The following is a 15,136-nucleotide window of genomic DNA, read 5'->3' as shown; positions in this document are numbered from 1 at the left end:
CAAAATTTTTCATTTCATAATTTTGGGGGCTTTCCATTAACCCTGTGGAGAAATATAATGCAATAAAAGCGAAACGCCATCTCTTACAAATATCTGAAGAGTGAAAGATGCTTATAAATACCTTGTAAAAAATATTTTTAAAGATCTCCAGTGTTATAATGTACACGGGCTGGAAAAGGGTTGTATCTTCTCTCTATGACCTCTGTCTGGGCCTCACTCTCTTGATCTTCGAATTGGAAGGGTTAGAGTAAGAGCTGGATTAGACGGTCTTTGAAGACTTTTCCAGTTCTTCAACTGTATTCTCTCTCTTCGAACTTAATAAAAGACCAGTTGGCAAATGTGCTTTGGTTAGACTCTCAGTTCACCTGGACAGTTCTTTAGATTTTTAATTAGTAATTTTGGCAGGTGAATCTGTGTGGAAGTCCTGGGCTGTGCAGTTTGTCTGCCGGCTCTCTGAATCCCCCTTTGTGAAGGCTGTGGGGCCACCACAGTGAGGCTTGTTTGCTGTCTGTTCCTAGAGCAGCTGCTGCTTTTCTTCCTTTATCCTTCATCAAGCAAAAGAAAACGCAGTGATGTTTGTGTGTGCTTCAGAGGAGGAAAATGCTCTCAGACAGGTTATTCTCTGGGTCAGAGTGGATGGGGTGAGCACAGGAGCGAGCTCAATGGGAAGAGAGGTGGAGGCAGCATCTGCCCTCCTGTTTGTTTCGACAGTTTCAGTCTTGCATATAGAATGTGTTGAGTGAGAGGCGAGCAGAAGTTAAGAAATGCACTACTGCTTAGTTTGTCAGCCAGTTTGGGGAGTGGAGGCGGAGAGTGGGAGGGGAGAAGGGGACATACAGCTAGTTTTCTTTTTCTATTATTAAATCGCTTGCAATATCATCATCTCCACTTTGGAGATTCTTACTGCAGTGTATTTTGCATAACTGTTAACAGACCAAGGAATACTGTTTCTGGCTTACGGTAGGAAATATCAAAATTCCAAATATTTTCAACCTGTGATATTAATGGTCAAACTGCTCTCTCTGTGAGCTGATTTCACACAATCCTACATCTATTTTTACTCAAACACACTAAGCATGAAACAGCAAACAGAACCATAAAACCAGTAAGAGAATATGCAAGGATGGAGAGATATGAGAAGGTACCCAGGAGTGTACTATCACTTCGGGAGGGAAAGAAACAAACCATCAAGTAATCTTAGAGCAGGGCGGAAACAAAGAAAAGGGAACAAGTGCAGAGTGGGGGCAAAACTAAGAGCAAACGCACAGTAGACTGCAGTGAAGCCCCAGGTAACAGTGTGCATTCCCGGGTATTTGCGTATAGTTTGCCTGGTCTGCTGTCTTGGACTCCATATAGATGTGTGACTGGTCATGGTAACAAGAGGTTCCTTCCCTTTGAAAGTCCAGCCAATGGTACATGCATAGAAAAAAAAAAAAAACAAAAAACCTCTGGATGAATATACATCAACTTGTTAAGACCGATTACCTGGACAAAGTTCTTCCAGGGGACTTCTACTTTCTATATTGTACATTTTGGTATTTTTAAGTGTTCTTATTTTTATTTTTTTAAAGATTTTATTTATTTACTTGAGAGAGAGAGTGAGCATGAGCAGGAGGAAGGAGCAGAGGGAGCTGGAGAAGCAGACATCCCTGCTGAGCAGGGAGCCCGATGCGGGGCTCGATCTCAGGACTCCAGGACCATGACCTGAGCCGAAGGCAGATGCTTAACTGACTGAGCCACTCAGGCACCCCTCTACGTGTTTTTAAAGAGCACATATTACATACTTCTGTAAACAGAAAAAACAAAACATAACAAAACAGGCTTTTTAAAAAGTTCCAACGAGGACATCAAGAGCATTTTCCTTTCTCTTCTTTCACAAGTGTGGGTTAGAGATGCTAAAGGAAGAATTATATTCCTTTCTCTCATCTTCATCTTTGCAGGAAGTGAAGGAGATTAAACAGGTTCTAATTTCCTGGAAACTTATCTAATTAGAGTTCAGCATTTTTCTCAGGTCTTGGCAGCCAGGGATAGCCGGACTCTGTAACCCTTCACTCCTGGAGTTGCCCCTCAAGGGTAATTGGTCCTTCTTTATGGACAATCTCGTGAGCATGTTAGTCTTAGCTTTCCAATAATCTTTTTAAGATTTTATTTTTAAGTAATTTCTACACCCAATACGGGGCTTGAACTCACAACCCTGAGATCGAGTTGCACACTCCACCAACTGAGCCAGCCAAGCGTCCCTCCAACTAGTTTCTTGAGAACAAAAATAATATCATATGTCTTTGGAGCCTAGAGTAGGCATTTAAGTATTTCTTCATTGGCTGATGGATTGCTAAATTCTCTTGTAAACTTTTTGCCTTTCTTCCTTACTCTGACGGGTATTCATTCTCCAGAAGCATATAAGCAGGTGCTACTTTTCCAGGGAATAGATGGCAGTCGCTAACGGTACATATTTTTATTTAGATTTCATGGGGGCAAATACACACTTCTGCTTTAACTCAACCTCCCTCAGAGCCAATTCCAAGAGATGAGGTCCAAGAAGGCTTTTTTTCTCAAACCTGCACAGTTCCGAAGCCAGATCTGACCAAAACAAGTATTATCAGAAAACTTGGATGCATCATTGAGTGAGGTCTTGGACTACCCTCATCCTCTTCCCTATAGCCCTCCCACAGCCTCTTTCCCTTGGCTCTTGCCACCGCTCTGTGCTCCAACAACGAATATGCTATTATGCTGAAGCATTATTTCTGCTTACAATCTCCCATAATATCTTTCAAGCCAAGAGGTTGAACCAACTTGAAATGAATACTGGCCACTGGGCCTGAGAGCAACTACCTTGGGACAATGTTTTGGTCTTACCCCACAGCTGCGTTAGCACTGTCTGATCCCATTTTACTCTGCTTACCTTGACAGACTGTTCAGGAAGGTACGGCAAGCTAGTTACTGAGCCCATTTGGACCAGGCTGATAAATGGCTATGGATTCCTGAAATTTTCTCAATTTCAGTATAGGAGGGGCTCAGGTAGGACAATATTGTTCTTAGAAGGGGGTGGAACTTAGTTTCATTTACATAGGATTTATATGCCTGAGAAAATGTCATTAGACGAATCAACAATGAGAGGGACAGGAGGATCACATACAGCTGAAGCCCCTCTCCCTTGCCCCCGGTTCCTTCTTGGTTGGCACTGCTACAGATCAAGAAAACGGCACAAGCAGCAAGGAGAAATCCTCCTGATTTCTCACGACTGCCTTGGATATGGCATTACTCTTCCTCCCCAAACATGGAGCACCTACACAATTTCTCTAAGGATACCCCTTGATTACTCAGTAATATATCCATTCTTGTCTCAAATATTGGTATAGGAAATGACCTTCTGCCAGCAAGCTGGTTAAGAGTGCCTTAGAAATTTTCCACCTGGGGCGCCTGGGTGGTGCAGTCGTTGGGCGTCTTCCTTCGGCTCAGGGCGTGATCCTGGCGTTCTGGGATCGAGCCCCACATCAGGCTCCTCCGCTATGAGCCTGCTTCTCCCTCTCTCACTCCCCCTGCTTGTGTTCCCTCTCTCGCTGGCTGTCTCCCTCTGTCAAATAAATAAATAAAATCTTTAAAAAAAAAAAAAAAACAAGAAAGAAAGAAAGTTGACCCATTAAAAAAAAAAAAAGAAATTTTCCACCTGACCATATAATCACTTGAAGCTGGGCCCTAATTTTACAGGGGTCTGATGAGCTGCTGAGACAGGTCCCTGTTGTATGTTCAGATATGTTTATGTAGGACTCCTAGTTCCTGGAAAGAATGTTCATTTGACTTAGAAAAATGTAAATAAATAAAAGTATTCACTCATACTAAAATCAGATAAATCAGAGGGCAAGATTGGAAATATTCTTCTCAAGCCGTGGAGTAAAATGCTAAGAAATGATCCTGAAATCAAATCAAAAGACAGATTTTTCTGATTCATAGAGCAAAATTGAGAAGCAAGGTTAGGAAAGGCGAATGAAGGCATCTCAGGCTAGATGACAGTCTTGCTGAAGCCACACAGGCCCGAGGGCACCAGTTTCCCTCAGGAGGTCATAGAATCTGCTTTGTGCCCAGTAGGAAATACTGCATTATTTCAGTTAGTTTTACAATGTATTCATATATTCTTCTATAGATATGTAAGCATCTTAGTACAGTTTATGTTTTTAAGCATCTTGCATTATAGGTAATCTTAATAAGTATTTAAAAATCTAAACTTGTAAGACAAGTTACAGGATGATGTTTTACAAAGCAAAATTTATTTTATTTTATTATTTTTTTAAAGATTTTATTTATTTATTTGAGAGAGAGAGTGAGAGCAAGACCACAAGCTGGGAGACAGAGGGAAAGGGAGAAGCGGGCTCCCCACTGAGCAGGGAGCCCAATGCAGGGCTCGATCCCAGGACCCTGGGATCGTGACCTGAGCCGAAGGCAGACGTTTAACCCACTGAGCCACCCAGGCGCCCTGCAAAATTTATTTTTAAAGAGATTTACATCATGTTGCATAATCCCCTAGAGCATTTTAAAAATGTGAATTTGAATTACAAATTCAATACATATATTACAGAAACCAATATAATTTAAATTTGATTACAAACTATATACAACTTTTGAAAAAGTTATATGGTATAAATCTATAATAAAATATCATTAAATAGAAGAAGGAAAAACTGACTTCAAAAATATGAATATCAGAATTTATTTCTGATTTATTTCTTTTATAAAAGAAGATAAAAAGATTTTAAAAGCTGTTAATAAGACATGAACTTAAGTAAAAAGTAAAAACCAAGGTAAAAGACCTATAAAACAATAATTAATTGCAATTAAAAAAATATTTTAACATTAAAGAATGAATTTTTGGACACAGAAACTAAAGGTATTAAGAAGTTATCCTTTATTTCTTAAACTCTGGTTTTGAAAAACTACTCAACTTTTTTTCAAGAATCCCAACTACAAAATCTGTATATTGGTGGGAGTTCAAATTAGTAAAGTACCACAATATAATTAATCTTCATTTCACAGGTGGGAGGATGGGCAGAAATGGAGTAGAGAAGTCAGTCAGTCATGGTTACTCATCTAAATGAAACCATTCTTTCTAATGCTCTGACTTTCCAGGACGACAGAATGCTAGAATTGCAAGGAATATCAGACATTCATGGTCTAGCCTTTTATCTTGCTGGTCAGTATGCATTTATCTCATAAACTGATGATTCTGGAGGACATATAGTGGCAACTTCTAATTCTTTTAACGTCAGAGGGATATGGTATGAGGTAAGCCAAATCAGAGGTCAGTGGATGAGCTACATAACCTGGGCAAGTTCCAATCTGTGTCCTTTCTAGCTCATCCTAGATACCCACATTCTATGCCGAACTTATTGGGCATTTCCTCACTGGATTCTACTGTGGTGGTGCCACCTGAGTCCACATGGTGTTTCCTTTTCGTTTTCCTTCTAGTTGCAGGGGAACAGAACAGATTTACCATATTCAAAAACCCTCTTTCTGGAACTGATCTGAGTTTGAAAAAGGTGGAGCCTGAAGTAACATGTGGGAGTACTTTTCATTCTCATTCTTGCACATCTTACTCACCTCATTGGAAAACATTATTTCTCTTTATCTTTCAAGGTGACCCAAAAGCATCCAAAACTGGGGCTCCAAGAAGTATAGTATGTGTCCTCTAGTGAACTGCCACATGCTACAATTCATTCTTTGAACGTAAAAATATCAAAACTACGTAATCATTAAAAAGAATGAATTTGAACTAAGAATTGATGTTTATAATGAGTGCAAAAAGCAAGTCCTCACAGTAAGTATGTGAGTCCATTTAAAATATTTACACATATTTGCCTGTAAAAGGCATGGAATGATGCACACAGTGGTTGACTGGAGAGTGGGACTGTGATGTGCAGAGAGGGTTAGGAAGGGGACTTGGGCTTTTTCCTTTATTCATTGTCTGGATGTTTACCCAAGTGTGTACTTAAATTCTTAAAAATTAATTAGGGAACATCACACACATCCACCAAGAATCCTTATCAATCTTTACTGCATTAAAAGTCTGGGAAACTGTTAAATTCTTGGTTTGACTGGTTCCATGGAGAGTTCAATTCTTTCACCAGACATTCCTTAAATACCAGGTTCTTTGCCTGGCACCAGGCTACCAAGATCAATAATACCTGGTCTACGACAGGATGGAAATCTGCTCCAAAATGCAGCTAGGAGGAAAAGTGAATTTGTAAGAATGGACACCGTCATCACTAGGGATACAACAGCACCCTCACTTGTCTCATAATTGGCCTTCTGTAGGCTTCATCCTTCAGCAGCGCCACTGGCAGACGTCATCCTCTCATTCTTAAAAGTCGAATTTAGGATTAAGACTCCAGTTAATACGGCTGAGCGGGAAGTGTCCTTGGGGAAAGAGAAGTCCCCAGAACAGATCCACTGGGGTATCCAGAATTGATTTTGCTGCTGCACACAGACTCCTGTCTTGTCTGGAGTCTCTGCTGAGTAATGTAATTTCTGGGACAGCAAAGGGGCAGCTGATGACTTTGAACCAAATTTTACCTTTCAACTCAATCCAGGGAAATTGCAACAGAGTGACCGACGATGCAAAGTGCTATGTTGAATGCTAGATTGTGCTTTATTTTTTCCTCCCAACTTCACGTTTCCATGCACCAAAATGTTGATGCTACAAATATTGGATGCCACGCTTACCTGACAGGCTTCTTCCATCCCACCTGGGCGCAGAGGCTCTGAGCGAGCGCGCGAACCTTGGCTGGAGCCCGCCTCTCGCGGCCGGAGCGGGCTCGGCGGGCCGCGGGTTCCCCTGCTGGCCCCAGTGCCGGAGCCGCTTTGCTGCCGGGGCTCCCGCAGTCAGCCCCCCGCGCGCACGCGCGCTCCCCCGGGGCGGCCCCGGCGCCTCCAGCCTTCGGCAGGGCTGCGACTGGACAGTTCCAGCGGGTGGGGCGGGGCGGGACGGCTAAGGAGTGCTCCGCGACCACGTGATCGGCGCTAACATGGCGGCGCCCAGCGGCGTCCACCTGCTCGTCCGCAGAGGTAAGCACCTGAAGAACAGCCCGGTGGGGGTTTGCACGGTAGCTCACTCGCTAAGCACCCGGGTTCAAAGGGGTTACACACCCGCGCTCAAACATTTCGGCGCACACGAATGTACTTTCAGTTCTACCAATACACGCAGACACAGAAGCTGACAGAGGGACACGCCACAGGAATAGACACATTTATTCACTCGTCATTTGCCTGCACCGCGTTACTGCGTGGTATTCGCAGTCACTCCTTGAGGTTTATGGGACATTTTCTGAAGTTTTCTTCCCCCCGCGTCCGTTGTATGATTAGTGTAGCAAACTTACTTATTTTGGCTGCGGAGCGATGAATCTTCGGTAACTCGGCAATGCCCCTGCAGTTGCCACAGAGAAAGCAATTGGTGTTTGTTGTGTCTGTTGGCATGATACAATACGTCTTTTGGGGAACTTGCAACATGTGATTATTCTGTTATAGTGACTTAAAGCGAAGAAGAGAAATCATGCCTGGGTAACTCTCAGTAGGTGTTATCCTTGCGTGAGTGGTGAGATTTTAGTAAATGTACAGATACTTTTGCAGGTAAATTAGGGAAATCCTTGTTGGAATTGAACTAGTTTCTCATTCTTGGTTAGAAAGAACTGGGAAGTTGTATCAAGGATTGGGAAAGAGGGGAACTAACGTGTTTTGAGGAACTGCTTAGGTGTCAGGCATGTAGAAACAGCAGTCCTGTGAGGTAAATATTATTTTCATAGTAAATAGGTACTGTTTATTAAGTGCTTTTTAAGTACGTGATACTGTGTCAGCATCTTACATATGCTAGCTACGTTTTAAAACCTAATGAGTTAGTTCACCGTTCAGCAGCGCCTATACTAAAATCGGAAGGATACAGAGAAGATTAGCGTGACCTCTGCGCAAGGATGATATGCAAATTCATAAAGCGTTCCATATTTTTTGGAATTAAAATTTTAAGATTACAAATAAATAAAGGAACACTGTACTGTGAAAAATAAATAAAACCCAATGATTTAGGCATTACTCCTGGTTTGCAGACGAGAAAAGTGAGGCAGCGAGGTTAAGTAATATGACTAAGGTCACACAGGTTGTAAGAGGAGCCACGGGAAGATCTGAAGTGAGAGATGTGCAAGAAGAAGGTGATGTAAGCAGTATTTTTGGACTGGTTGGATGTTAGAGTGGAAGTCAACATGAGAGTGCAGCCCTGTGAAAAGAGCCCCAATTTACATCTCTTAAGATCTGGGCTCCGGGCCAAGCTCTGTTTACTAATCAAGTTACTTTTCTGTTTTTTCTTTTGGCAAGAAATAATGGTGTTTAGACTTTTTTGTGTACCCCAGGTAATGGTGAAGAGGATCTGGGGAGATAGTCAAAGTGGAGATGGAACCACTGTGTGTGTATATGTGTATATTATGTATCTACACATATGTGTGTGTGTATATCTATATAATCCCCACAGATTACAGAAATAACTTTTTTTTTTTTTTTTTTTTTGTCTCTAATGATTTTGACAAATGGTGGTTCAGACAATCCTGGGAAAGACTGCTATAGGGAAGCCATAACCCATTCCATTATATCCCACAGTGCTGCAACAACTAAAAGAGGGATCTTCTGATTAGAAAAGGGAGATAAAACGTGTCATCAGGGAGAGGTTTAGTGACCAAAAAAGGTTGCTTTTATGTACTCTCCGTAGCTAGTTTTAATTTGCAGACACGTCATCCTGTACCACCTGCTCCCCAAACCCCTAGGATGGAAAACGAAGGGTAAATTCAGGAAGGCTCCTCTCCTCTCTTTTCTTCCTTTCACAGACTCGAATTGATGTCAGTCAATTCACTATAAGTCTTTCTGTGTCAGGGTTTATCATCAGCATCTGTGTGCATCTTTCCCTCCTGGAAAACAGGAAAAAAAGGGCACGAGGTTTTTCTCATGACTCTCCAGCCCACTGTAGCTTTAGTCACTGTATACCGCATAGAGTAGTTACAAACCTCGTCTCAACATCCCCTCTCCTAATTGTTAATTCTTGTTCAGGGGGAATTATGTCTTATCTGTCTCGTTCAATAGGCACAGTAACAGGCTCAAAGTTATACTTATTAAACATACTGAATTGAGAGGCTGTTAAGACTTTTTCTCTGCCATCATGGGCTAAGGGATGGGTAGAAACTATGAGTAGCGACACTGGAAAGAAGAAAGGACAGATCAGTCTCTTGAAAGCAAGAGATAAGGTAAGAAGAGCCTCTTAGGAGTGAAAGTATTCCCCGGTATTAGTACCGGCAGGAAATCCCAGATCATGGCACATAATGCCTACTCCCAGGCTCCAAGAACTCTGCTTAGTCTCACTCCCAACCCCACTTACAGGAATCCTTGATCCAGCTCCTGAAGGCACTACACAGGATTCTTTGTATGGGAAGGAATGGGGAAGGCAAGTAATTGAGACATACTTTCTCCTTTACACTCTGGTCACTTTTATGAGCCAGTCTCTCCTGGCTTGTCTTCTACCTATCTGATTTTCCCAAACTTTCACTGTGCTCTGCTGTTAGGTTTCTAAATATTATTGTTCCCCAGGATTTTGTCCTAAACTTTCATCCCTGCTTTCTGTCTTTGTTGTCACCAATCAGATTTATCTACCTCAATGACTGTCAAATCTAGTTGATTTTTAAAAAATGAATAGAGTGTCTGCTGGAACCAGGCACCAGCCTCAGTGCCAGCTCTCGGTTGGATATCTTTTCCTAAATATCTCCTGGGCCCCTTAAACTCAACAGATCCAATATAGAAATGAATATTTTTTTCCAGATCTTCTTCTGGGCCTATAGACTCTATCTCCATCAATGGTATTACCATCCAGTCAGTATCTAAGTAAAAGCATTTGAGTTCTCTTGGTCCCCACCATTTTTTAAAAATTTCTCTGTCCAGTGAGTTAGTAAATCCTATTTCTTTTTTCTTTTTTTTTTAAGATGTAACTAATTTCTTTTTTTTTAAAGATTGTATTTATTTATTTGACAGAGAGAGAGTGCACAAGCAGGGGGCATGGGGAGAGGGAGAAGAAACCTCCCCTCTGAGCAGGGAGCCCGACACGGGGCTCAGTCCCAGGACCCTGGGATCATGACCTGAGCCAAAGGTAGATGCTTAACCATCTGAGCCACCCAGGTGCCCCAGTAAATCCCATTCCCCCCTCCCACAACTATTTATTTACTTATTTATTTTTAATTCAAGTATAATTAACCTATAGTATTATGTTACTTTCAGATATACAATATAATGATTCAACAATTCTGTACATTACTTGGTGCACATCATGATAAATGTACTCTTACGCCCAGTAAATCCCATTTCTTGGATCCCTCCAGTTTTCTGCATGGTCTAGGTATAAGTCTTTACCATTCCTTAGCTAGACAGGGCCTTTGTAACTGGTCTCCACCTCTGTCTATCCTCTTCCCCACAACTATAGTTCTTTCTCTAAAATTCTGCTCTGATTATGATGCTTACCTGCTGAAAAACTTCTGGGAACTCTTCATTGCTGAGACAAAGTCCCTTAGCATGGAAAGCCAACTCTAGGACAGTCTGGCCTCACTTTATCTTTTCAGCCTCATCTCCTGTCAGTTCCCTTTCCTCACATCACTGCTAAGGTTTACCATTGTGTGCCTCCTTAATTGTGCTCCTTAGTGTCCTTTTTCACCTGATAAACCATTCATCCCTTAAGGCCACACCTACGTGCCATCCCTCCTTTAAGCTTTCTTTGCTTCTGCCCAGCCAAACTATTATATAGCACTTGGGGCGTATGTTTACCAGAACACTTGTCACCTGGCATCAAAGTATGTACACTTCTCTAAAAAATATTAGTTTACACCTCTGTCTCCCCACTAGAATGGGAGCTTCTTACAGGCATGTCTTACCTTCTTTATCTGTCTCCCCAAAGCCTGGAGCACAGTGTCTGCACATGGTAAGTACTCTGTTTCACAACTAAATGAAAACCCTTTTAGATTGCAACCTCCTATAGAAATATTTGTGAACCGAAGTTGTATGGTAAGCCTAAAGAATAATTACCTCAAAATGTCAGTTTTCTTCACATAACAGCCCTAGATAGTGAATTTTTCTTCCTTCCTTCCTTCCTTCCTTCCTTCCTTCCTTCCTTCCTTCCTTTCTCTCTTCTTTCCTTTCTCTCTTCTTTCCTTTCTCTCTTCTTCTCTTTCTTTTTTATATCGCACCTCTCTCCAAAAATAAGGCCATTTTACTTCTGTGTATCTTTTTTGGCAACTATGAGAATTTTATTCTGGGTTATTTGAATTGTGAATCAGACTTGTAATTAGAAAAAAAGAAGTTGAAATGGGGGAAGGGAGGAAATCTAAAAGAGAAGAGCTTGAAGTTTAAGCAGTGTAGCCATGGGAGAGATGAAGGAAGCTGATGGAAGTAAACCCTTGCACCTAAGCACTATCCTGCTGTACTTCCACAAGCCATGTGGAAGGAGTTGACACTGTGGGAGGAGAGGGGGCAGACTGTTGGCAAGTCTGGCAGAAACTCTAAGAAAGGCACAGCTGGTGGGTGTGTGAAATAGTCTGGTCTCTCCAGAGGGCTGTGTGGCAATGTCTGTCAAGATGTAAAGTATACGTGCCTTTTACCTAACAATCCTGCTTTTAGGAATTTATCCTAAGAGAACAATAGGATGAGTATGCAAAGGTGTTTGAATAAGATTTTATGTTGGTAATATTGGACAGAATCTGAAATGGCCATTGGTAAGAGAATGGCTTTGTAAATTGTGGTTCCTCCATGCACAGAGTGCTATGCAGCCATTAGAAAAGATGATGTCGAGGGGCACCTGGGTGGTTCAGTCGGTTAAGCGTCTGACTTTGGTTTCAGCTCAGGTCATGATCTCAGGGTCATGAGATCGAGCCCTGTGTGGGGCTCCACGCTCTAGCTGGAATCTGCTTGAGATTCTCTCTTCCTCTCCCTCTGTGCCTCTTGCTCATGATCTCTCTCCTTCTAAAATAAATAAGTAAATCTTAAAAAAAAAAAAAAAAGATGATACCAATGTACTGTAGACCTAAATAGTCATTGACACATATTGAGAAAAAAAAGGCAGGGTATAGAACAGTTTATCCCACTTATGTAAAAGTGCATATCTTTGCTTTCTTGTGCACAAAGAGATATCTCAAATGATGTTCACCCAGATGTTCATAGTTGTTATTTCTAGATGGTGAGATTGGACTGATTTTTACTTTTTTGTACTTGATGTGTTCAAATTTTATATATTGAGCATTTTTTTTTAAAGATTTTATTTATTTATTTGACAGAGAGAGAGAGACAGCCAGTGAGAGAGGGAACACAAGCAGGGGGAGTGGGAGAGGAAGAAGCAGGCTCATAGCAGAGGAGCCCGATGGGGGCTCGATCCCATAACGCCGGGATCACGCCCTGAGCCGAAGGCAGATGCTTAATGACTGCGCCACCCAGGTGCCCCTATATATTGAGCATTTGTTATCCAAATATTATGTAATATATCCAAATAGAATATTTGTATTATTATTCCTTACCATACTATCATTTAAGATGCATATAATTATACTAATATTTCATTATTCTTGGGGGTTTTTTAGTTTAACAAATGTAAAAATATTTACAAGCGCTTCTGCTAATTTGTTACTCAAAGGCCATTGATTCTTCCACTGAGAATTCTCTTGCCATAGTGGTTTTTCAAAAATTTAACCTCCAGGTAGGGGAGGGCTGTTTTACCTCATGAATTAAGTAGTTCAAACTTTTGTCAACTGACCTGAGACCTTTACTATCTTGTGCTAGGAAAATGTATCCTCAATTTTGCCAAGCCAAGTTAGAATTAAGTTTTAGGATGTAGTCTTTGTGCAATTTGGAAAATGCTAAAGGAGCTTCCTGTGACTTAAACTCTACTCGTGTTGATAGCCAGAGAATGAAATGGATTTTTGCTAATATGGTATTTTTTAACAAATACCGTCCAACCCTATTATAATACAGCTTGTTACGTATAGATTAAGACATACTTAATAATCAAATCATGGCCCTAAATTCTCTAAAGTCAGGCATGTCCCTAAAGCCATATATGCTCTTATGTTTTTCCTCTGCTTGAAACAGCTTTCTATAACGCAATTAGCTCCTGTCTCCTATTGAAATTATAAAATCTCGGTGCACAGTGTAGGCTATATAGACCTTCACTGATGAATCCTTGCAGTCATTCAAAAGAAAAAAAAGCATGATGTTGACCTGGATGTGTTGACAAGGAATGATATCTACAACATATATTGCTTGGAAAAAGCAAGTTATAGAACAGTTTAATATAATCCCATTTTGTAAAATGAAACACCAGTATTTTCATCTATGTCTAAGTGTATAACATACAGAGAGAGGAAGAGAAAATATTGAATACTCAGTTTCTGTGAAATGCCCACTTTCCCCAAGCACTGGAGATCTTTGAAAATGCAGAGTGGATGCTGTATATCTTAGGGAATTTGGCAAAGATGGAAGGAGAATAATATGTGTGTAGAGCTTCACTTGAACATCTTATTTTACAGTTAAAATAGCTTTTTCTTGTGGAGATGGGATTTCTTTTTTAGCTTTTGAACATAGATAATTTCTTTTTTTTTTTAAAGATTTTATTTACTTATTTGAGAGAGAGAGGGAGAGTGTGTGTGTCTGTGTGTGTGTGTGTGGCACGCAAGTGGGAGGAGGAGCAGAGGGAGAAGCAGACTTCCCGCTGAGCAGGGCACCCTACTTGGGGCTCAATCCCAGGACCCCCGAGATCATGACCTGACCTGAACTGAAGGCAGACGCTTGACTGACTGAGCCACCCAGGCACCCTGGAATATGGAGAATTTCAAACATACACAAAAGTAGAGAGAGCACTAAAATAAACTCCCACATACCCATCACCTACTTATAATAATCACCAACTTATGGCCACTCTTGTTTTATCTTTATCTCTAGCCACTCTCTCCCTGAAACTGGATTGTTTTGAAGCACATCCCAGATATCATATAATTTCATCTGTAGATATTTCATTATGTTCCCTGAAAGACAGGGAGCTCTTTTTATTTTCTTCATATATTCTACATATGAGTTCTAGATTTTTCAGTTGTGCTTTTTTTTTTAAGATTTAATTTATTTATTTGACAGAGAGAAAAACAGCCAGCAAGAGAGGGAACACAAGCAGGGGGTGTGGGAGAAAAAGAAGCAGACTCCCAGTGGAGGAGCTTGATGTGGGGCTTGATCCCAGGACCCTGGATCATGCCCTGAGCCAAAGGCAGACACTTAACAACAGCCACCCAGGCGCCCCTCAGTTGTTTCTTTTCTTATAGTTTCCATTTCTCTGTTGAGATTCCCAGCTGTTCACTCATTATGTCTACCTTTTCCTTTAAGTACTTGAACACACATATTTTTACTAACCATTTTTAAAGTCTTTATCTGTTAATCTGTCACTTCAGTGATTTCTGGGTCTGTTCCTGTTTTACTGACTGCTTGGTTTTCTATTCTTTCAACCGTTTCTTTTTATTTACAGTTTGTGTTCAATGCAGATCAGTCCTGTAACATGAGAAGTTACTATGAATCAAAGCATAAATACACAAACACAAGGTACAACCCAAAACAGATGTACAGCATTCAGATATGAAACAAAAGGGAGTGTTCATTCACACACACACAGCAGCTTGAGATCTGTTGGGTATGGTAGTTCAGTGTAGGTTCCTGAAGATGGGAGAACATGTCTTTGCTTATTAAGACTGCTGTGCCCCTATTAGATATTGGAACATCTAAGCATTAGCATGTGATCATGCAAACAAAAGACCTTACAGAGGGTCTATTTTTAAAAAGCTTTCTGTGCATTGAGGCAGTTGTGAAAAGATTTACTCTCCAGAGTCAAGCCCACGTTAGGCTTAGGATCAAGTTCTAACTATCTAAAAATACTGACTGAGAACAGAAAGTATTCCAAATATGGGTATTCTGGTTGAGGGTTTTTTTTTTTTTTTTTTAAGATTTATTTATTTATTTTGGGGGGGGTTGCCTGGGTGGCTCAGTCAGTTAAGCGTCTGCCTTTGTCTTGAGTCACAGTCCCAGGGTCCTGGGATTGAGCCCTGCC

The 15,136-nt window shown here is 41.1% G+C and overlaps 1 protein-coding gene and 1 non-coding gene across 3 annotated transcripts in view; both read left to right on the top strand.

Annotated features, from left to right (window-relative positions):
* The first annotated feature begins 6,950 nt into the window (after positions 1–6,950).
* Positions 6,951–15,136, top strand: part of METAP1D (methionyl aminopeptidase type 1D, mitochondrial) — an 86,037-nt gene continuing 77,851 nt past the window's right edge. The window contains exon 1 of one of the 2 annotated variants that reach the window (XM_008687120.2): positions 6,951–7,056. In XM_008687120.2, the coding sequence (XP_008685342.1) occupies positions 7,017–7,056 (40 nt within the window). In that variant the 5' untranslated portion in view covers positions 6,951–7,016. The remainder of the gene's footprint in view (positions 7,057–15,136) is intronic. The other variant, XM_040643911.1, reaches the window with a different exon arrangement.
* Positions 7,884–7,990, top strand: LOC121100014. The gene has a single exon (XR_005831753.1). It is a non-coding gene; the product is annotated as a U6 spliceosomal RNA (small nuclear RNA).

Source organism: Ursus maritimus, unplaced genomic scaffold, assembly GCF_017311325.1.
Source record: "Ursus maritimus isolate PB19 unplaced genomic scaffold, ASM1731132v1 scaffold_1, whole genome shotgun sequence".
Taxonomy (NCBI): domain Eukaryota; kingdom Metazoa; phylum Chordata; class Mammalia; order Carnivora; family Ursidae; genus Ursus; species Ursus maritimus.
The sequence above is the reverse complement of the archived record's forward strand: the minus strand, read 5'-3'. Positions and strand labels throughout refer to the sequence as shown.